Source organism: Anguilla rostrata, chromosome 3 (genome assembly GCF_018555375.3).
Source record: "Anguilla rostrata isolate EN2019 chromosome 3, ASM1855537v3, whole genome shotgun sequence".
NCBI classification, from domain to species: Eukaryota; Metazoa; Chordata; class Actinopteri; order Anguilliformes; family Anguillidae; genus Anguilla; species Anguilla rostrata.
This window is the reverse complement of record NC_057935.1, coordinates 3,601,013-3,621,479: the sequence shown is the minus strand read 5'-3', so window position 1 is coordinate 3,621,479 and position 20,467 is coordinate 3,601,013. Positions and strand designations below refer to the sequence as shown.

The 20,467-nt window shown below is 47.3% G+C and overlaps 2 protein-coding genes and 1 long non-coding RNA gene across 5 annotated transcripts in view; 2 read left to right on the top strand and 1 right to left on the bottom strand.

Annotated features, from left to right (window-relative positions):
- csf1ra (colony stimulating factor 1 receptor, a) overlaps positions 1–11,749 on the top strand; it is a 21,725-nt gene extending 9,976 nt beyond the window's left edge. For both annotated transcript variants that reach the window (XM_064325483.1, XM_064325482.1), the window contains exons 8-21: positions 58–169; positions 323–516; positions 1,331–1,422; positions 1,838–1,964; positions 2,244–2,348; positions 2,806–2,916; positions 3,542–3,704; positions 4,121–4,197; positions 4,333–4,442; positions 5,009–5,131; positions 5,848–5,959; positions 6,385–6,484; positions 7,658–7,763; positions 8,529–11,749. In XM_064325483.1, coding sequence (XP_064181553.1) covers positions 58–169; positions 323–516; positions 1,331–1,422; positions 1,838–1,964; positions 2,244–2,348; positions 2,806–2,916; positions 3,542–3,704; positions 4,121–4,197; positions 4,333–4,442; positions 5,009–5,131; positions 5,848–5,959; positions 6,385–6,484; positions 7,658–7,763; positions 8,529–8,687 — 1,691 coding nt within the window. In that variant the 3' untranslated portion in view covers positions 8,688–11,749. The remainder of the gene's footprint in view (positions 1–57; positions 170–322; positions 517–1,330; positions 1,423–1,837; positions 1,965–2,243; positions 2,349–2,805; positions 2,917–3,541; positions 3,705–4,120; positions 4,198–4,332; positions 4,443–5,008; positions 5,132–5,847; positions 5,960–6,384; positions 6,485–7,657; positions 7,764–8,528) is intronic.
- LOC135249856 (uncharacterized) lies at positions 6,398–16,453 on the bottom strand. 2 transcript variants are annotated; one of them, XR_010328800.1, is made up of 5 exons: positions 16,331–16,453; positions 14,355–14,440; positions 13,554–13,751; positions 7,195–7,252; positions 6,398–6,527 (listed from the first exon to the last, which is right to left on the bottom strand). It is a non-coding gene; the product is annotated as an uncharacterized LOC135249856 (long non-coding RNA). The 2 variants fall into 2 exon arrangements; XR_010328799.1 differs by lacking the exon at positions 16,331–16,453 and adding an exon at positions 15,181–15,893.
- On the top strand, positions 16,070–20,467 carry LOC135249854 (vascular endothelial growth factor C-like). The gene is made up of 3 exons (XM_064325484.1): positions 16,070–16,795; positions 18,653–18,860; positions 20,107–20,467. The coding sequence occupies exons 1-3, from the start codon at positions 16,694–16,696 to the stop codon at positions 20,445–20,447; spliced, it is 651 nt and encodes a 216-aa protein (XP_064181554.1). The 5' UTR covers positions 16,070–16,693; the 3' UTR covers positions 20,448–20,467.

Below are 20,467 nucleotides of genomic sequence, written 5' to 3'. Positions count from 1 at the left end.
AGTGTCTATATTTCGGCTTTTGCTCACTGGGTGTTTTTTTTTTTCTTTGAATGACAGAGAAGCCGGTCGCCGTGGTGAGATGGGAGAACATCACCACCTTGACCTGCACGTCCTCTGGCTACCCCGCCCCCAGGATATACTGGTACCAGTGTTCCGGAATCAGAACCAGGTGCGTTGCTTGGGGGCGACGGTTTCACGGAATGGGAGTGTGACATCATAATAAGAGACAGCCTTTGCTGGCGTACCTGAATGGGAATCCCAGCCTGACGGTCTCAGACCTGCGGTAATGACCTCGCTGTCCCCCCCCGTCCCGTCCCGGCAGCTGCAGCGCGAACGTTTCGGCAGTGCCGGAGCCCCTCCCGGCGGAGACGGTGGAGGTGCAGCGGGAGAGGTACGGCCCGGTGGAGGTGGAGAGCGTGCTGACCGTGGGGCCGTCCAGCCGCAGGACGACCGTGGAGTGCGTGGCCTTCAACCTGGCCGGCGTGGGCTCCGACACCTTCGCCATGGAGGTCTACCGTAAGGCCACGCCCACCGCCAACGCCAACGCCACCCCCCTAACGACACAGGACACAGACATTATTAACTGACCAGACACGTCGACTCGTTCCCTCTGTCCGTCCGTCATTCCCTTCCCTTGCCTACAGGAGGCGCTAGTAACAGGAGTTTTTGGGTGTTCCTGGACATCCATTAAAACCGCATTGCGTGTACATGGCATCGGTTCTTAGAAGATGCATTGAACAGAAATGTCTCAGTGTTCCATGGAAGGGAGGAAGAACTACCAGTGTTAAATGTGCGGAGTCATCTTATCATCTTATTTTGTCCATAATAAATATCTGTGCAGAGACGTCACCCCAACTGGTCCCCAGATAGCATATACGGGTTTTCACTGCAGATGATGTGACAAATGCCAGACTGATCTGAAACTGAGGTTAAGCACGTACAGTAACTCTCCTCTTGAATTCGGTAAAGGGCAAATAAAATGAATGCAAATGAACAGCCACAAAAACCACAACCCTGTATACTGAGAGCCGTCAACAGTCCCTTCGGAAACCAAGACTTCTGAACCAGAGAGCCAGCCTTCCCGCAGTGCACTGCTCTGTTGTGTTAATAAATAAAGGTCACAGCCTGTTTTTAAACAAAAAAAAGTATGCAATTTTGAAACAGGAACTAAACGGGAGACATCCTTGATTTCCCATGCTCTGTAAATCAAGTTCATGTTTTTGTTTTTTTCAGTGGTGGTTCCCTTTAAGCACAAGAGCTTGCTTTCAAATTTTAAAAAAATGCATTGTGGGATAGGACTATTTTGCTTATGTCTCTTTTTTTTCTGTAGCTAAGCTGTTCACTCCCACCCTGGTTGGCGCGGCTGCAATGGCCGCCATTTTCCTGCTGCTTCTGTTGATCCTGCTCTACAAATACAAGCAGGTGAGGGCAACCTTACAAGGACAACGTCTTTCACTTTCACTCACTCTCAGCCGTTACAGTTTTAACCCTCGGAAGAAGCCGTTACCAGTTTGACCCTTTGAAGGGCAGGCTTTTTGGAATGTTTTTTTAACTTTTTATTCTATGTCAATTTTCTATAACTCCACTGACTCTGCTTTCAGTAATGAGTAGCGATTGTTGCATCAGTGTTAGAATGTTCAGTTAAAAACATTCTAATCACATATCTGTGATGTTACACCTGAGCGGATTTTAAAGATCGCCCAATGCTGTTCTCTGAAAGCAACAATGTGAGAAAACAAATTTGATTGCTAATTAGAGAAGCATTTACACACTTTTATTTTAGATATGAAAAGCCATGTCCAAAGATGCTTGAATGATGGCAATGATTTTTTTTCAGAAACCCAGGTATGAAATCCGGTGGAAGATCATTGAAGCCAGCGATGGAAACAACTACACCTTTATTGACCCCTCCCAGCTTCCGTACAATGAGAAATGGGAGTTCCCAAGAGACAAGCTGAAGCTAGGTCTGCCTCTAGCTGTGAAATTAATTTTTACACTGTGAAATAAGATGCAAATAAGTTATTGCAGCCTAAAAAACAAGCTTATTGCCATTTTCACAGTAATTCAATAGGGAGTCCAGTAGGGACCATATGTACTCTATTACAGCTAAAAGTACTTTAATGGAGTTTTTTGTCCTGAACATTTTGCTGTGTGCTTGTATATGAAGTGTTGAAAAACGCTTCAGGCACTGTCGCACAGTCCCATAATCTGATCTGTGTGATTGGACGTTGGCCGCGTTCCAGGGAAGATTCTGGGTGCCGGTGCATTTGGGAAGGTGGTGGAGGCCACAGCGTATGGCCTGGGAAAAGAGGACAACGTCATGCAGGTCGCCGTGAAGATGCTAAAACGTGAGTTGCTCTCTGTGCTGAAATGGCTGAGTACAAGCTTTGTGTAAAGACGGGTTTGGTAATATTCTCCATTTCAGTTTGTGCCGCACTGAATCACCTGTGCAAATTCCAAACGATAGTAAATGTATATACAATTACCTTTGGATATCTACAAACAACCATTAGTATAACGGGTTTATACTTTTTTTTCCAGGATGATGTAAAAATTCCTGTGTGTATAGTCATTGCATATCATGTCCGGCCAGGGACCCCCCCACAGTACCTTCAAGGTCCCCCTGGAGTCTGCAGACGTCTTGTTGAAAACTCAGGGTCTAGAATAGAAAAATGTTTATTAAAAGCTTGTTATTCTGTCCATAACTGTGAGGCAGATACCAGTTAGTGGATAGGGCAGGTAGATGTAAGATGGCCGCGTGCGGATGTTGGAACTGAGACGGAGACGTCATCGTTTTTTCCACAGCGAGCGCGCACCCGGACGAGAAGGAGGCGCTGATCTCCGAGCTGAAGATCCTGAGCCACCTGGGACAGCACAAGAACATCGTCAACCTGCTGGGCGCCTGCACCCACGGAGGTAGGTAACGGGGCCAATCACACCAGCCGCTTCGGTCATGTGATGTACCAATAACCGCCCGGGTCTCAGAATCTAGTCTTTGGTCCCAGTCATGATGACATCCCATGCCTCCAACCACAGTACAGGGCTATGGACCAGTTTTTGGTACTTGACATGTGATTGGTTGTGTTATTTATTGGATGCCTTTATGTAGGGTGGCTTTACATGGTGGTCATAGCCAGAGGTGGAGAGCCCAGGGGTCAGAAAGTAAGAGTTCTCCCATGTGTTTCTTCCACCCGTCAACTCAGCCCAACTGATTTCACCAATTAGTTCTAGAATTGGGCTAATTTGCAAATCTAGGTGATCGGATCAAAATACTGGGGAGGAATTTTGCTTTCTGAACCTGGACTTTCCTCCTCTGGTCAGAGCCATAACCACGCAACACACATTGTAAAAAGTAAAAGGAAATTGCTAAAGAATTTCAAATACGGCACCTCAGAGGACATAGTCAACTAAGCTTATGTTATGTTGATCTGAAATGATAATACAAAAATAAAAAACTAGCCGTTATCGCAACACAGACAAAGGGCATTAAAAGTGCCTAAAAATAAATTTTTACCCACTTGCACTCATCTCCACTGTTCAGGACCAGTACTGGTGATCACGGAGTACTGCTGCCATGGCGACCTGCTTAACTTCCTGCGGGGCAAAGCCGAGACCTTCCTGAACTGCGTCATGACCATGCCCGAGATCCCGGAGGAGACCGGCATCTACAAGAACCTGAGCACCGAGAAGAAGTACATTAGAAGGTACCGGAAGTCCTGCGCAATGCCTACAGCACAGGTGCTGGATGCGGTGTGCTGAACAGACAATCACACACAGGCGTGGAGCTCTAGTGCTCCTAGTTTACACCAAGAGGGCAAGTGTGGATGTACCATTAGTGTGCTTCACTCTCACAAAACCTGGCCCTTCGCCGGGCTGTCAATCTCAATTAGCAAATTAACAGGAATACCTCCCCTCCAAGATAGTGTTCTCTTTTTCAAGATATTAGTCCTCCCCCTTAGTCCAATACTAGATAAAGACTGAATGTATTTATTTTGCCAGTATAATATTGTCACTAATGAATATGCATGTCAGTGAGATTATCGCCAAATATGTTCTTTCCAAGTGCTCATCCAGCATCAATTTTTTACCATTTCCCGCTCTCCCGGCTGTGTTTCCATAGCGACAGCGGGATCTCCAGCACGTGCTCGGACAGCTACCTGGACATGAAGCCGGGTACCGTTTCCGGGCCAACACAGAGTAAGCATCACCCGCCTCCTCAAACCGCCCCCCGCCCCCTCACTCCCTCCGCCCCCCCAAAACTGTCCCACCCCAGCCCCTCCCATTATTACCTGTGCCCCAACGCCCACTCCTTCCGCTCCCCGGCTCCCTCAGGTCCGCCCGGCGAGGAGGACGCCGTGGACTCCTGGCCGCTGGACATGGACGACCTGCTGAGGTTCTCCTTACAGGTGGCCCAGGGCCTGGACTTCCTGGCGGCCAAAAACGTGAGCGCGCTCTTCAGTTCCCTCGGGGATGAGCCCATGTTCACTCGGACAGGGCTACACCACAAAGTTAGAGAGCTCACAGACACGGCGAGGCCCAGCAGACTAGTTTATGGACGGCACTTTTTTCTGGCCAATTGTCACTGCCAATAATTTGCTGCATCTCCCTAGGCTGTATTGCTGACCTGGGCAATGCAATATTTACATTCTCTCAATGAAAACGCAAATCTGTTTGAAAAGACTCAGTTAAAGCTGGGTAATTAGACTTACAGACTGAAATACTAACAAACTGGCATGTTGGATTTTTTCCTACCAACTGGTATTGGAAAAGTTTTTATGGTAGTATTTGTTTAGAGGAAGGACCCCAAAGTTTATATTCAGATTTTTGTCTGTCTGTCTGTTGGGCTTGAGAATGACAGCTGTCCGTCTCTCAAGCATGAGATTGACAGCTGTCCGTCTCTCAAGCATGAGATTGACAGCTGCCCGTCCCTGGGGCTTATGATTGACAGCTGCCCATCCCTGGGGCTGAAGATTGACAGCTGTCCGTCTGTGCGTTTCCGTCCCGGCAGTGCATCCACAGAGACGTGGCGGCGAGGAACGTCCTGCTGACCGACGGGCGCGTGGCGAAGATCTGCGACTTCGGCCTGGCGCGGGACATCATGAACGACTCCAACTACGTGGTGAAAGGAAACGTGCGTGAGACGAACGACGGCGGCAAGAGGCGCTGATGACCGCGTGTCATGTGCCGGTTAACCCTCACTGGGGGCTGTCTGTCTCTCTGGCGCGGGGGTAGGGATGACCTTGTCACGTCCTTCACGGCATGTTGTTTACCAGCTCAGATCCTCTGTGATCGTCCTGGGAAACAGGAGAAGTGTGACACATGCAGACTCATTGCTTGTGAGCCAGCATCACCTCTTCCAAGTGCCTCAGCCACAGCCAGAGTCATGAGCCTGTGTGTGTGTGTGTGTGTGTGTCTGAGTGTGTGTTTACCTGTCTCTGTGTGCATCTGTGCATGTGTGTGCATGTGTCCTTGTGCGTGTGTCTGTGTGTGAGTGTGTGTGTGTGCACGTGTGTTTGTGTGTGTGCATGTGCATTTGTATGTATAAGTGTGTGTGTGTCTGTGTGTCTGTGCATGCGTGCAAGTGTGCGTGTGCATGTACGCCAGGGGTGCATAACTCCGGTCCTGGAGGGCCGATCTGCGTGCTGGTTTTTGTTCCAACCAATCACCATAGATATAGTTTTCCGACAGCTCTATAAACTATGCTGCTTCACTCCTGCACTTGAGCTCAGTAAAATCCCTAGGATGCACTTGCAGTCTGCGGCTGCAGCTGGTGCTTATACACAGGTCGGCTCAAGATACGAATGGGCTCATTAAATAAACGTTGGCAAAATGTTCTCCTCTCCTCAGGCCCGGCTCCCGGTGAAGTGGATGGCGCCGGAGAGCATCTTCGACTGCGTCTACACCGTGCAGAGCGACGTCTGGTCCTACGGCATCCTGCTGTGGGAGATCTTCTCCCTGGGTGAGGAGGCGGCTCCTCCACCTTAAAATGAGAGCGTTGCGCTCCTCGTGCATTCCTTTTGATACAAAAAGGCCTCATTCTACATATGACGGACCTCTGCTCTTCACTTTATCCAGCCATTTCAATTAACATTTTTTCCATGACATAGTAATAAGTGTCAGAACTAACAGACACAACTTCTGAAAATCAAATCAAAGTATATTCTTCATATGCCCAGTTACAGTACAGCAAGTTAGCAGATTCCTGCTGATAAGAAAATGTTTAGTCTGAGCTACCTTATAGGAAAAATGTTCTGCACTCCTACAAAAATACATCCATTTTCAGTAGGACTTTGCAATCAGTTCACCAACATAATAAGTGTATTTTGGGAAATATTCATGTCAAAGGTCAAAGGTCACTGGGCTTTGTCGCCATTGCTTTTCCAGGTAAGAGCCCTTACCCGAGCATCCTGGTGGACACCAAGTTCTACAAGATGATCAAGTGCGGCTACCAGATGTCCCGGCCCGACTTCGCCCCACCCGAAATGTGAGTGGGCCCTTTGAGGTTCTGCAGCGTCGGGTTTTCAGTGCTGAGAAACGTAGAGAAGGACAGGGGGGAGAGAGGAAGGGGAGAGAGAGAGAGAGAGAGAGAGGGGGGGAGGGAGAGGGAAAGCACTGTAAAAACCAAAGAGTGAGTCAGTTTTAAGTATTTTAGTCTTACATTTAGATGTTATTTCTATTACTTTTTTTGCTAAATACGACAAAAAATTTCCAGTGTGGTGAGAGAGTTTGACTCGTTACAAGATTTGCCAATGTTAGGTAAGGTAAGACAATTTCACTTGTCAAGCTAATATTTTCTACTTGAGAGAAAGAAAAAAAATCTTTTAAGTCTCATTACAAGACAGAGATCCTTGTTAAGGCTGACTTTTTTTTGCACGGAGAGATAACTTGTTTTTTTGGCAATCTGAAAAAGTTCCCTAATTTTCATGCCGATTTGATGTGGCTCTGAGTTACTCCTGAAATAAATTTTGAAGGGTGGGGTTTGGGTGGGGGGGGGGTAGATGGGGAAGGTCCCATCCTCTGTTCCCCTTTTGTGTCGGACCGTGACAGCCTTTAGTTCTGCCTGTTAGCCGCGTGTCTGCGGAACGGTGCTGTGATTCATCACGGTTCAGTTTGCTTGGGGGGGGGGGGGGGGCTGGACACCCTGGAGCAGTAAAGTCACCAGTTCCCGCCCCCAGCCCCCCCCCCCCATCTCACCTCGTAAGCAGCAGTAATGCTGTAAGACAGTGGTGCCCGTCCGCCAGTGTGTTCCAGACTGTGAAGATCAAATGTTTTGTGATCTTAGAAGAAAAGGGCACTCAAATACATTTTAAAAGGGTTGGTGAAGGAGATCATTTATGTAAATTGGTGTTGATTGCAACATACAAAAAATAAGTCCATTTTAACTAGCATTTTCCTTTTGAACTTATTTCTATTACTTTTTTGCTAAATAAGACAAAAAAAGATGCCAACCGGGTAAGAAAATTTCACTTGTTTAGCAAAAAATAACTGAAATCACGCCATATACAGTTTTCATCCTATAATCCAAGACGCTTTCTTGAGCAAGGCACCGTAGTTGTTTCAGTGAACAGAGCTACTGAAACGTATATTAAATGTGAATCTGTAAGCCGACCTAAGCAGGAAGTGATGTCGCAGTGACCGGAGTCTTGCCCCGCCCCAGGTACTCCATCATGAAGATGTGCTGGAACCTGGAGCCTACAGACAGACCGACCTTCAGCAAGATCAGCCAGCTGATCCAGAGACTGCTGGGGGAGCAGCCAGAGCAGGTGGGTTTGGGTGGATGCGTTTGGGTTGATGTGTCAGCGTGGTGGGTGTGTCCGATGGGGTGTGTTAAGTGGGGTGTGAGATGGGTAGATGGGGAGATGGGGAGGGGGGAGGGCAGTTCCTGGAGCAGAGTGGGGCGAACTGACAGTCCTCCAAATATACATCAATGATATGCAGGGACTTTATGGCCACTTTTATTTCCTGGAATATTTTGATTACATATAGGAACCACTAGAGGTGTGAATATGTGTGTGTGTAAATGAACTCTATGAACAATGACTCAGATATGCAAGTTAGGCATTTTACAGATGCTCTTAGCCAAAGTGACCAAAAGAAAGTGCATTTAACACAGTAAGAAAAAGACCACTGGAGCTGGAGATAGGCCAAGCTACTTTCAATCAAAGCCATCATGGAGATGCTTACCACAAGACCTGCAGGATAGCCGTGGTGGAAATTCCAGCTTGGTTCCAGCCTTAGTTTAAGCTTTTCCAGCTGGTTCGAAGCTGGTCTGGAGATGGTCAAGCTGGCAACAAGATGGTTGACACGGCAGTCATGCTGGCAAGACCATGGCCAGCTGGTGGGCTAGCTTGGCATAGAAAACAGATGGTCACCAAATTCCAGATGGTATCCAGCTGGAGCAGAAGCGGGTTCCAGCTGGATCCCATCTTAGGCTGGTGGCTGGAATTTCCGACAGGGAGCAAAAGAACGCTACATTTTTCTCAGTGTTTGAGCTGATGCCGTGGCCACTTCCTGGTTCCCTCCAACAGAAGGTGTACGAGAACGTGCGCGCGGACCCGCTGGAGGGGCAGCCGGAATCCTGCGAGGCCACGCAATGCTGCGAGGAGTCATGTGACCAGCCGCAGTCATGTGACCCGGAAGAGGAGGAGCAACCGCTGATGAACGCCAACCATTACCAGTTCTGCTAAGGTGTTACAACTAACCTCACCCCATCCCCCCACCCCACCCCACCCCCCCCCCCTCCTGCCACACCCACCGGCCAAAAACTTTGCCTCTTAAATATCTTGGGTCACTTCCTCTTCGTCCCATGTCAGAAATATTCACACGGTTTTTGAGCTGTGAGGAGAGTGCCTGCGCGCCCTCCCCCTTAATCTCGAAAAGAATCTCTGCATTGAGTTTTCCACACACAGAGAGGCGCTGAGGTGTAGCGTTGCTTCCGGTGGCGGACTGATCTCAGGTCAGCGACAGAGAGGCCTGACTTCAAAGAGCTGCCAAAGAACTGTCACTCACACCCCGAGGTGAAGCGGAAGCGTCCAATGGTGCTGCTCGGATCAGAGACAGCGTTCTCTGACGTCGTGTCCGTCAAATCGGCTCGAATGCACTCGCTCAAGCAACCTCACGCAGACATTTACGGCACGTCTCTTCGTAAAGAATCCCGTGATTTTAGCGATTTCACACCGGATTCAGAGGCAGAGAATTCCATCACCATTGGTACTTGTATCTTTCCGTGTTGGTGCAACCAAACACATAAATTATTTCGTAGTTCTGCTAAGAGGTTTAAAAGTTTGATTTTATTTTCACTTCAACCATAACTATGGGGGATTAGCAGATACAGGTTTTTCCCGAGAATTGAGAGGGTCAGCATATTGGTTTCAGTGGAAGGAAATGAAGGAAATGAAAGTTCGCAGTCAAGCGATTTTAACCATGTTCTTGCGGCTTTTAACACGTAGCCTTGCGTAGATTCACAGTTTGCATCGTGCGCCAGGGATCACACACGCGTGCCGAACACATTTCCAGAAAAAGGAGCATTGGTGAAATGGCCATTTTGCAAGACTGCATCTTGGGGCCACAATGGGGCCTTTCCACTGTTTCGGAAAGCAGAAATTGCCTAAGTCTACTCTGAAATGAAAGTGCACAAAAATGTAATTTCGTTGAAGGAAAGTCCTCATTCAACTGGTAGAAAAGAAAGTTAACAGTCTATGAGGTGTTACCAATATAGTTCTGCAGGTGTAAAGCATTAATTTTTCTCTCTAAATGAAGTAAGGCTGGGTTTGAATTATGCCAAAACTTGCTTACTACCAGGGTTTTGTGTTTGGCTGTCTACAGAGAACGCTGGAACTTCATGTCCTTCTAAGACCCAGCAGAAATTTAATTGAATTTAAATGTATTTTTATTGAATGCCCCTTTTCATTGTGGGTTTCAGCACAGTAGAATATGTGGTTCTAGATATTAAGACCAGATATTCATGTCCCCTACAGAAAATTTAACTGTTGGGTCTTAGGAGGATATTGGCAAATTCCAATAATGCAAAATCAATAACATGGCCAATGATTGGTCATGGTATTTGTTATGCACCAATCGTTGGTTGTGTTATTAGATTGTCTTATTAACAGAAAAATGCTAACGGTGCTTGCTACAACACGTGTGTGAGCTTGCTGTGCTACTTAATTCAACTGACAATACTTGTCATGGTTACTCAAAGCAACTCGCAGTCCTACAGCATCCAATAAGCTAAAATATCAACAGCTGTAGCAGAAAAACAGAGCTCAACACAAACGCAAAATCTTACGAATTTTAGCGTCATTAAAAAGCTTCAGTTTAATTCACTCAGTCTCAACTTAGTACACAATGTGTTAATACAGCATCAATGTTAATGTTTTTATGTTTGAATATTATGTAAAAATGCTGATTCATTTTCTCCTATGTAGCATTCAGCATATACTGCCTGAACATTTGTATAGAATTGAGATATTACTGTGAGATATAATTATCCCAGGTCGCCCTTATTCCCAACGGCTGTTCTTGGTGTTTAAATTCCCTGGGAATAAGCAATGCCAATGTAATTTACTGAATAAGTGTTTTTCAAAATTATTTTTGTATTGTTCCAAAAGCATAAATTCTATCTGAAATCAATCTTCTAACTTTTCAAATTTCTATTCTTTAGTGTAATAAAATAATGAGTTAACAACAGAAGATTTCACAGTTCAGGTAATGGCTTGTCTATTGTCTTTTTTTTTTTTTTTTAAACAAAAGGCTAAGGAAATCCAAAAATACTTTCCAGGACCTGTCTGTCAGCACTAGCCACAATGATGATCACCAGTTCAAGGAAGTTTTTTTTCTGTGTGTGTTGTGGCAGACACAAGCGAATGAGTCAGGTTCTTAAGTTCTGATTGGGAACACAGTGAACTTTTGTGGAGACAACAGCGAAGCTGAGCGCTCTCGCATTTTCATTACTGAATTAAAACATAATTTTATAAATTGTCATTTGGTTTTTGTTTTTTTTTTTTTTTTACAAGTCTATGAATGAGAAAAAATTTGGTAAAAATGTTCACATGAGTGAAGTACAATTTTAAGCCATCTCTTTCCAAACTTTAGTGACAGGTACTTTTAATTTATGGATAAAACTCAGCAGTGTGCGAGCCAGTGAGGGTCAGAGGTCACAAAACCAGAGTGGGAGGAGTTGTCAGGGGCTGCAGAACACTGACAGTGTTGACCCGAACACTTTGATCTCAGCAGAAGATCGATTTGATTGGTTGTCAAAGACTCAGTGGTCTGTATAGTACATGGATTGGCTGACATCTTGAGGGCTGCATCCAGCCTGCATAAAGATCAGCAAAAGCATTTATCTAAAGGAGGAAATCAAAGAACAGCTCCTCCTTTGATTGATCATCACAAAATGATTGGTCCAATTCTCATTTTGTCCAGTTAGAAACAAATGTAAATAATGTCTGTGAAATTGTCAAAAACAACATCTAAACGTCTAAGACAGGATCAACATGTTTGGTATGGTTAGTAAAAATTTGTCTAAAGTCATTTGCTTTTTTTTTTTTTTTTTTTTTTTTTTTGGCACTTGACTAATGTTCATGTTCAACAAATTTACTGTATGTGAAAGACTAACACTATCAGGGCATTTGACTAATGCAATTATCTTTCCTGTAAAACTGAACTGAATGTTGAACAAGCCTGTTCTGTAACAATTCTGTACTCTGTTTAGCATATAATGTTATCTAATAAACAGTTCAATCCTTCAGCCCACTGGCACTTTTCTTTCAGTGTTTCAGTTTTTATATTATAAGCATTTAGCAGCTCTTACCCCGAGCGCCTTAAACTGCTTATATTCTTTTACATATGGCAGGATATTTCTCTGAAGCAGTTCCAGTCTAGCAACCTTTTAGTTTATAGGCCAAACCTCCTACATTGATGCCCTAAAGCACAGCACACCTTGGATGTGCAAAATCATCCACAATTTCGGCTTTTAATAGAGCAACTTCCACAGCTTGCGTTTTTTGCTTTTTTGCTCCTTTCGTTTCAATAAAGGAAAAGCTGGCAGCTAACTACTGTAGCAGGAACAGGCGCGAGCTTTTTCAATCCCGCAATTACCTAATTCGAACAGTGGAGGGCAGTACAGGATTGTATTTTATGAATTTTAGTTTTCCCCTCAAAAAAGCCCTATTCGCACGGGACTAGCGTTACCTGGGGACCTCACGTGATTGAGAAATTACCCCCCCACGTCTGTGTTTCGGGCGGGGATAAGCGAAGTCTGTATTTTACTCAACTTTGCTGACATTATCCTCGGATATGATTGAAAATGTCAAGGCTCTGCTCTGCGTAACAGTAAAATACGACCCCAAATCACCGAGATGCCGATTCGCACGGGACTAATATTATCACATGACCTCTGTGTTTGGCGAGATATGGTAGGTAATTTGCGGTGGAATTTTTACTTGAAAAATTTCGGACATGGCAGATTCGCACGGGATTAAGATCACAGACGACCTCCGCAATTATTACAAATTACTAGAGGTCCCCAGGTAATACTAGTCCCGTGCGAATAGGGCTAAAGAGACATATATTTAAAAAATGATTGGCTATGGCTACACAGCACAAAATATGCAACATCCTGATGATGCGATGGATGAGCTGAGTGGACGTGCAGTTCCTGGTGTAGCTTGTGAATTCTTGATGTATAATTAACTCAATTTCATTTCGGCACTGTTGGTTTGATCAAGTTTCGGGGTCTGGATTTAATGAATGTGTCCATATGAAAATCTAAATTAAGCATTCAATGTTGTGTGGTGCAGTGGGTAGCACTGTCGCCCCACAGCAAGAAGGAATCCGGCCTGGGCCTTTCCGCGTGGAGTTTGCATGTTCTCCCCGTGCCCGCGTGGGTTCCTCCGGGTACTCCGGGTTCCTCCCACAGTCCAAAGACATGCAGGTAAGCTCTAAATTGCAGGCTTCTGTTCCCGGTTTATTTGACACCGACATGCTGCAGTTTGAGGTGCCCAGAACAGGGGACTGTGGCCCAAGGAGAGCTTGGCGGTGTAAGTCCATAAATGCTCCTACACTGTTCCCTGCGATCGAAAGACCGTCTGAACGGTTTCTTCGTAATTGGTGCACCTAAGAACATCTGCACTTCACCACGCAAGAGAGTGAAATGGCTTTTATCTTTTTTTTTGTGATGCTATTGATCCCAGTAATGAGCACCTCAAGGGCCCCAGTGGATCGTAATGAAGGAAACATTCCTCTCTTCCTGTTACCTGTCCATAAATTTAAAAGGCAGCATGTGATTGGCTGGTTAGTGATGAGGTGATGGGGAGAGGGGGGTGATGTCACTGGGTCACACTCTAGGGGGAATGCAGTGACTGATTCAGGATCACCTTTCACGCTGCTAAGCCTAATCCTCTGAATGATCTGTGGAAGCACTGAACTGATCTCAGGCCAGTGTTTGAGGGCAGATTTTCTCCCCTGTCAAGTTTAGTGCACATATTCCAAACCTGTTTTCCTCTTCAGCAATACAGTCATCCAGTTTGCAGAGTAGTAGCAGTAGTACTCACCCACTGCATGCTGGGATAGGCTCCAGCACACCCCGCAATCCTGACCAGGAATAAGCGGGTTAGATAACGGATGGATGGCTTGTAATAATGGAGAGATGCAGCCCACTCTGACGCAATGACCCCCTGCATGGGCGAGGGTTATAATCTGCCACCGCAGCACCCTTTGACCTTTCACCCCTTCGCTCTCCGTTTCCCCATCTGAAAAAAGCAGAAAAAAACAAATCAAAAGGAGGGCAGACAGTCTGCTCTTGGTTTTAAAAAAAGACAAATATGATCCCAGTTCTATAATCTTGCAGGTGTGCAAAGTGCTTAGCAGACATTTCAAAACAAAGTAAAATGAGAAGTTAAAATAAATTCTTAATAAAGAGGTAAAAATAGGGAAGTACAACTTGGTGCTGTTTCTATTTTAACACCATGACTCTCCTCATGTCACCCTATAAAAACTGTTTCTGAACTTCGAATGTAAACTTTCAAGTTTAAGCTACTTTGGGTCAGACTGCTTGCTCTCCCTTATATTGCAGACTAACTGATAAACAGAATATTTCAGTACCAAAACATGGAACCTGAGAACACGTTAAAATGGTTGTGACGTGTGTCCTGGTTTAGGTCTTCTGACTATGTGTGTGTGTGTGTATGTGTGTGTGTACACGCACGCAACGTTAAAACACATTAAAATGGTTGTGGCTTGTGTGTTGGTTTACAGCTTGTGACTGTGCGTACATGTGAGTGTGAGTTTGTCCAGGGTGTGCGTGCGTGTGCGTGCGTGTGTGTGTGTGTGCGTGTGTTCTCATGTGTCTTCACCTTTGGAGAGAGTGCATTTCCTGTACCGCCCCAGTGCATGCTGGAACCCGTTCGCCTCCTTCGCCAGTGTGTCACACGCGGGGGCCCTGCCATTAAATCACAGCGTGGTTTACGGTCTGTGGAGACGCTTCCGACACACGAGACCTCCTGGACTGCCAGGAGCTCGGAGGCGCTGTATACACACCACTCTCTCTCTCTCTCTCTCTCTCTCAGCTAGCGTGAGCTCTCACAACACACCAAGACAAGCACTTTATCCGTCTTCATATGAGCCATCACTTTGTACAACACAAATCATTTAAAATACGAGCAGTGCTGTGGCATTTTGGGGGGGGAAACGGGCAACTGGTAAGAATCAGTCTGTTATAAGCTTTGAATTTCACACTGACAGTTAACAGCGTAGACTATTCCTCAAAACGTGAACGGACGATTCTGCAATAAAAGCGCCTCACTGGGGCCTAGGATAAACATCTGAATGCATAATGAATGATCTAATTACCGTTAGATTACACAACAAGCAAACACGTTCACAGTACGGTTTCATTAGTCTCACAAAGCATGTCGAATTCCTGCTTTCCCCACCTAATTGTTGGTCGTCCTTTTGACATAATTGAATTTAGCTGAGTAATCAACAATCGCTGAAGATCTCATGACATTGAATTGATTAACTTGGCGAGTGGACTGTCCTCATACGCACAGGGGTGATCCTTGGCTGGAATGTTTTCTCGTAAAAGACTGTTTTCACTGCTGGAAGCGCACCAAAGCCAAAGCAAAACATCCAGCAGAAGGGATATAAAAACAGCGGTCTACCTGGAATTAGAATCATTACCGTTTTGGCCGGAAGCCCGGTGCGCTAACCGCTGCTGCAGAATGGCGCTCTTAGACCCGCGGTGTCAAACTCAGCTTCCCGAGGGCAGCAGCGTCTGCAGGCTCTTTATTTATTTATTTTTTTTGTGTGATTCGCTTTAAATCAGCAGCCAATTCGGGCGTTGAGAACAAGGCGTGCGGATTCTTCTTCAGCCAATCACAGACCTTAAATGAGTCACCGATGCTGAAAGGGACCCAGAGCCAGCAGACGCCGCGGCCCTCCAGGACCGGATCCCAACACCTTCTGCCCCTTAGAGAAGTGGAGCGATGAATCCAGTCTAAACGTCCCAGGTTTACCTGGGGAGTGACGGTACCTGCTCAGCGCTCGGAAAGAAACCGTCACTGAAGGGGTTGGGACGGGGGCACAGGGGAGTGGGACGGGGGGCACCGACTTCCCCAGGCCACCGTCGCACCTTCAACCCTTTGAACAGCAGGGTTTTTTTTGTTTTGGAATGTTCAACACATCTAAGTGAGTGTTCTAGAACTCCACCGCTTTCAGTCACCAGTGGCGATTGTGACATCAGCATTAGAATGCTCAGATAAGAACATTCTACTCACATATTTGTGCGCCCCCCTCCTCCCCCGCCCCCTTTATGGACCACCCGGGGAGGTAGTGTGGAGGTGAGGCTGGGGCGGCGGGGACGGCGGGGGGGGGTGTCTAGGTAGCAGGTAAGATAAGAGCAGCTCAGGCGGGAACAGAAAGGCCCCAGCATGTTTCACAGAAAGAGAGATCTCAAAAAAGGAAATAGATTAAACGGTCTCTCCCACATCATTCCTTAGACTAGGACATATACGTACATGTACAAGCACACACACACACACACTCCATACAGCACAGAGAAAAGCCCCTCCCCTAACAACCCCTCGTGTTCCTAGGGAGGCCAAATGAGAGCGAGTGAGAGACAGGGAAAGGGAGAGAGAGAAAGTGTGAGAGCGAGAGAGAGAGAGAGAGAGAAAGAGGAAGGGAGGGAGAATTGGAACTAGAGGTGGGAAATAACAGAAAGGAAGGACAGTGTTACACAGAAAAGAGAAGGGCAGAGAAAGGGGAGAAGAGAGAGAGAGAGAGAGGGGAAGAGAGAGTGTGAGAGAGAGACAGAGATTGTCGTACTCACCGCCAAGCATACCTTCGCAGACTTTGAACACAGCAGGGCTGAATATTCCCGGGCTCAGCTGAGCAGGATGGAGCCCATCACAGGCTGGTGCTGAACCCCGTCTCTTTCTGTCCCGAGTGGAGGCTCAGTGGGGGGTGGGGGGGCGAAGAAAGGGGGGGAGAAGAGGAGGGGTGGAGAGCAACACGAGACGTTTGTACGGGACGTCCTGACCGAAGGGGGACAGAGGGACCCCTCCGCGAGGCGGGCTGCCATGCTCCAGAGCTCCACGTCAGGATTCTGCGCCGACCCAAACCCAACGTCCCAAACGGAGATGGCTCAGGAAGACCGGGGACCCCGCTGATCCGTCCGGCTGTACCCGACACCATGCGGACACCGTCGCTGACCCTGTGGCTCCTCTGGGTTTGGAGCCTCTCCGGCGGGACCGGCTTCGAGCGGGACGGTCGGCAGGGGGCGGACGGCGCGGAGGTGAGTGACGCAGCGCGGGTCTTCCTCCTCCCGAACCCCGGCTGCTCGGGTTACGGCCGCTACGCGCGCCACGAGGGGGATGCTAGCCGCCTCTTCATCCTCACCGGAGGCAGAACAGAATGAGGAAGTGCAGCGGTCGTGTCGTAACAAGTTCTGCCTCCTCGTAGTGCAGCACCGGTCTTTAGCTGGATAAGAGGAGCTGCAATTCTTTAGCCTTCATTTCCTTCTCCTCCTCATTCTTTAAAAAAAAAAAAAAAAACGAGAGAAAGAACTAAAGGATAGATGTGAGCGACAGATGTTAACTGTACTTGCGGGAGAGGGGAAGGAAATGGGAGCATGCATGAAATGGGGAAAATGAATAAAGAAACAGGGTCCTTGCAACGCTGGAGGACGACCTGTCAGGTGTCACGCTGTCGGAATGAGGGATGGCGTTAGGTTCAGTACCCACCTGTAGAGGCAGGGGGGCTGAGTTCCTTACCCAAAAACTGTGAGGGGACAGAGGACAGAGTTTAGAACTTGACATCATGGCAAGTAAGCAGATGGGGGTGAGTTCAGGTCCCAACGGCGTGTTTTTGTGGGGTGAGGAGTTGAACTCAATACCAGTCGTAGGAGGTTAAGTGAGGGAAGGGTTTGAGTTCTGAACTCATCAGCGTGTCGAGCGAGGGAGAGGGGGGTTGAGCTCAGAACCAGTCATAGGAGGTTAAGCGAGGGAAGGGTTCGAGTTCTGAACTCATCAGCGTGTCGAGCAAGGGAGAGGGGGGAGGCGACTGTGTGATGGACTGAAACTCTACTCGAATTTATTCTTTGAGCTACAAACTGACTTGCTGAACTGCTTATACACAATTTTGGTTTTATGAGATTTGGGCGCTTTTGCAAAGTAACAAAACGGACGAATACATTTACATCTGGATATTCTTTCCTGGATTCGTTAAATGTGAAGCGAATTTTCTGGAAAAATGTGTTTTAGTTTTTTTTTATTTTCCCGCCTCTTGTTGTTTTGGTTCTCGGTGACCACATCATTCAGACGCAGCTGTGTGAAAATGGGGGTCGGGGGGGCACGCTGGCCCGCTTTCAGAAGGGTGGTAACCGACAAACCCGCGGTAATTATGACCTCATGTCATGTGAGCGATGACATCATGCCACTCGAGCGGCGTGCGAGGGCAGATGCGCTTTTTGAATGCGAGTGCTAACGCTAGCAGAGGGCAGTACAAATCCAAAACCCTTCTACAGGAAAGCAGACCCTGGTCTTTGTTGCCACTGGTGGGATAGAGCCAAAGGCATCTCACCACCGCAGAATCTCAGGCACAAATTAATGTCACAGCCCAGCCTAAAATTGGGGCGTGGGGCCCATTCCACCGTAATGGAGAGCGCTTTTACCCAAGCGAGCCACCCAGGACTTCAGCATCCTGACCAGCAGCACAGGCTCTGTGATAGCACAGCAGATGCAGCCAGAGGAGCAGAGAGGATACTTCTGTCAGCGGTTCGGTTCCTACCATGTCTGTGGCTCTGTTCCTACATCGTGTCTGTGATTGTGTTTCTGTGTGGGGCAATGGTTCTGTTCGGACGCCGTGTCAGTGATTCCGTTCCTACATCATGTCTGTGGTTCTGCTCCTACGCTGTGTCTATGGTTTTGTTCCAATTCTGTGTCTGTGGTTCAGGTCCTATGGTTCTGTTCCTATGCTGTGTCTGTGGTTCTGTTCCTACGCCGTGTCTGTGGTTCTGCTCCTACACCTTGTCTGTGGGTCTGCTCCTACTCCGTGTCTGTAGTTCCATCCCTACACCGTGTCTGTGGTTCTGTTCCTATGCTGTGTCTGTAATTCTGTTCCTACACCGTGTCTGTGGTTCTGTTCTTCTCAGGCCCAGCTGGGCGGAGCCAGGCGGAGAGGCCTGGGGGCGGTATCTAGTGTGGACGAGCTCCTGGAGCTCCTGTACCCCCAATACGCGCTGGTCCAGCGGTGCCTCAGGGGGCGGGGCCAGGGGACGCCCTCTCGACTCCGCCCCGATGAGGTCACCTGGGAGGATCCCCATGAGGCAGCACTCCACTGGGATGATGGCGCCATCCAAGGTAAGCAGCCTTTCACCCGGTACTGACTGTTTCTCTGGATGAGAACTGAGCCTAAATTATTTAAATCAAAACTGGGGGCAGAACTGTGAAATTTGTTCCTGTTCATCTGAACCTATTTCTCCCCCCTAAACTACATTAATGTTAAGCTATTGAAAGGGCAACACAGGGTTGGGACAACAACAGAATTCTTGGAGCACCTTTAAGTACTCTAACCACAAAAATCAAGAATTGTTTCACGACAGAGTTCATTCCTTTACAAGGACTGTTTCTTTTCTTGATAATATAGCAACAATAATAGCTTGACAGATTTTGTTTCTGAAATTAGAGAACAGATTATGAGCACAAAAGATTGCGATGAGTGATAAACTTGTCGGGTTTATGGGTCCTTTGAACAATTTAGTCTCAACCTAATTCCTTTTTTAAAGAGAACCGGTCATATTTATTTCAGATAATTCACTGTGGGTTGTACAAAGCCTCACCATGAAGTAACCTCACCGTAACCTAAAAGCAACGAGATAGCTCGGGCATATCCTCTGTGCTGAAAAGGAGTGTTCTCCCTTCAAGGCACATCAAAGCCTCAAAGCGTACACTATTATTAGCAAATCTGCAGAGAAAGCCATCTTTACAGTCACGGCTCAGTGCTGGACTCCTGCAGATCCACGCCCGAGCACGTCATCTTCGGTTCACAGGGCTGCTGGAAAGCTCTGGAAAGATAGCGGATCCCAGCTAGACCCTCGATGCTTTCATCTCAAGACGTTTTACACTGCGACGTGGTGCATCGGTTCCAGTAACACTGGACAAAAAGAACGCACACACAAACTGAAAAAAGGAACACCCACAGCCAAACCATCTGGACAGGTTGTCGTCCCACTTTGACCACATTTCAAACCGTATTTAGGCCGTATTTCAAAGTTATGTTCTCTGCAGAGGGGAGTAAAGTATTTTTCAGTTTGTGTGCCTCCACACGGTCGATGTCAAAAACAGCGAGATGAAAAACTAAAGTGCTCCACTAAGATTTCACACTTGATTGCAACACAACTCTGCTTCAGACAATTGAGATATCATTCATTTATATAGCCGCTACAGTTCTCTCAAACAACGCTCAAAGTGCCCCACCTGGATTTGATCTGGCAACCAAAGCAATAAGATAGGATCGCTGACCCACCCCCTATAAAAGCTTCCTGAGAGTATCCTGTCAGTTGCTCTAATGGGCTTACCACTTTTTCCCATGATCCTCCTCTCTCAGTCATCATGGCGGAGATGGAGCGCACGGCGTGCCGTCCGCGGGAGGTGTGTCTGGAGGTGTCCAGGGAGTACCCAGAAAGCCCCAGACACGTGTACGTGCCGCGCTGCGTGTCTGTGCACCGCTGCGGGGGATGCTGCAACCACGAGGCCCTGCACTGCTCCAACAGCAGCCACAGGCTGGTCAACAAGACCGTGAGTGTGTCTCACACACACACACACACACACACACACTACTGCTCCAACAGCAGCCACAGGCTGGTCAACAAGACCGTGAGTGTGTCTCATTCACACACACACACTACTGCTCCAACAGCAGCCACAGGGTGGTCAACAAGACCGTGAGTGTGTCTCATTCACACACA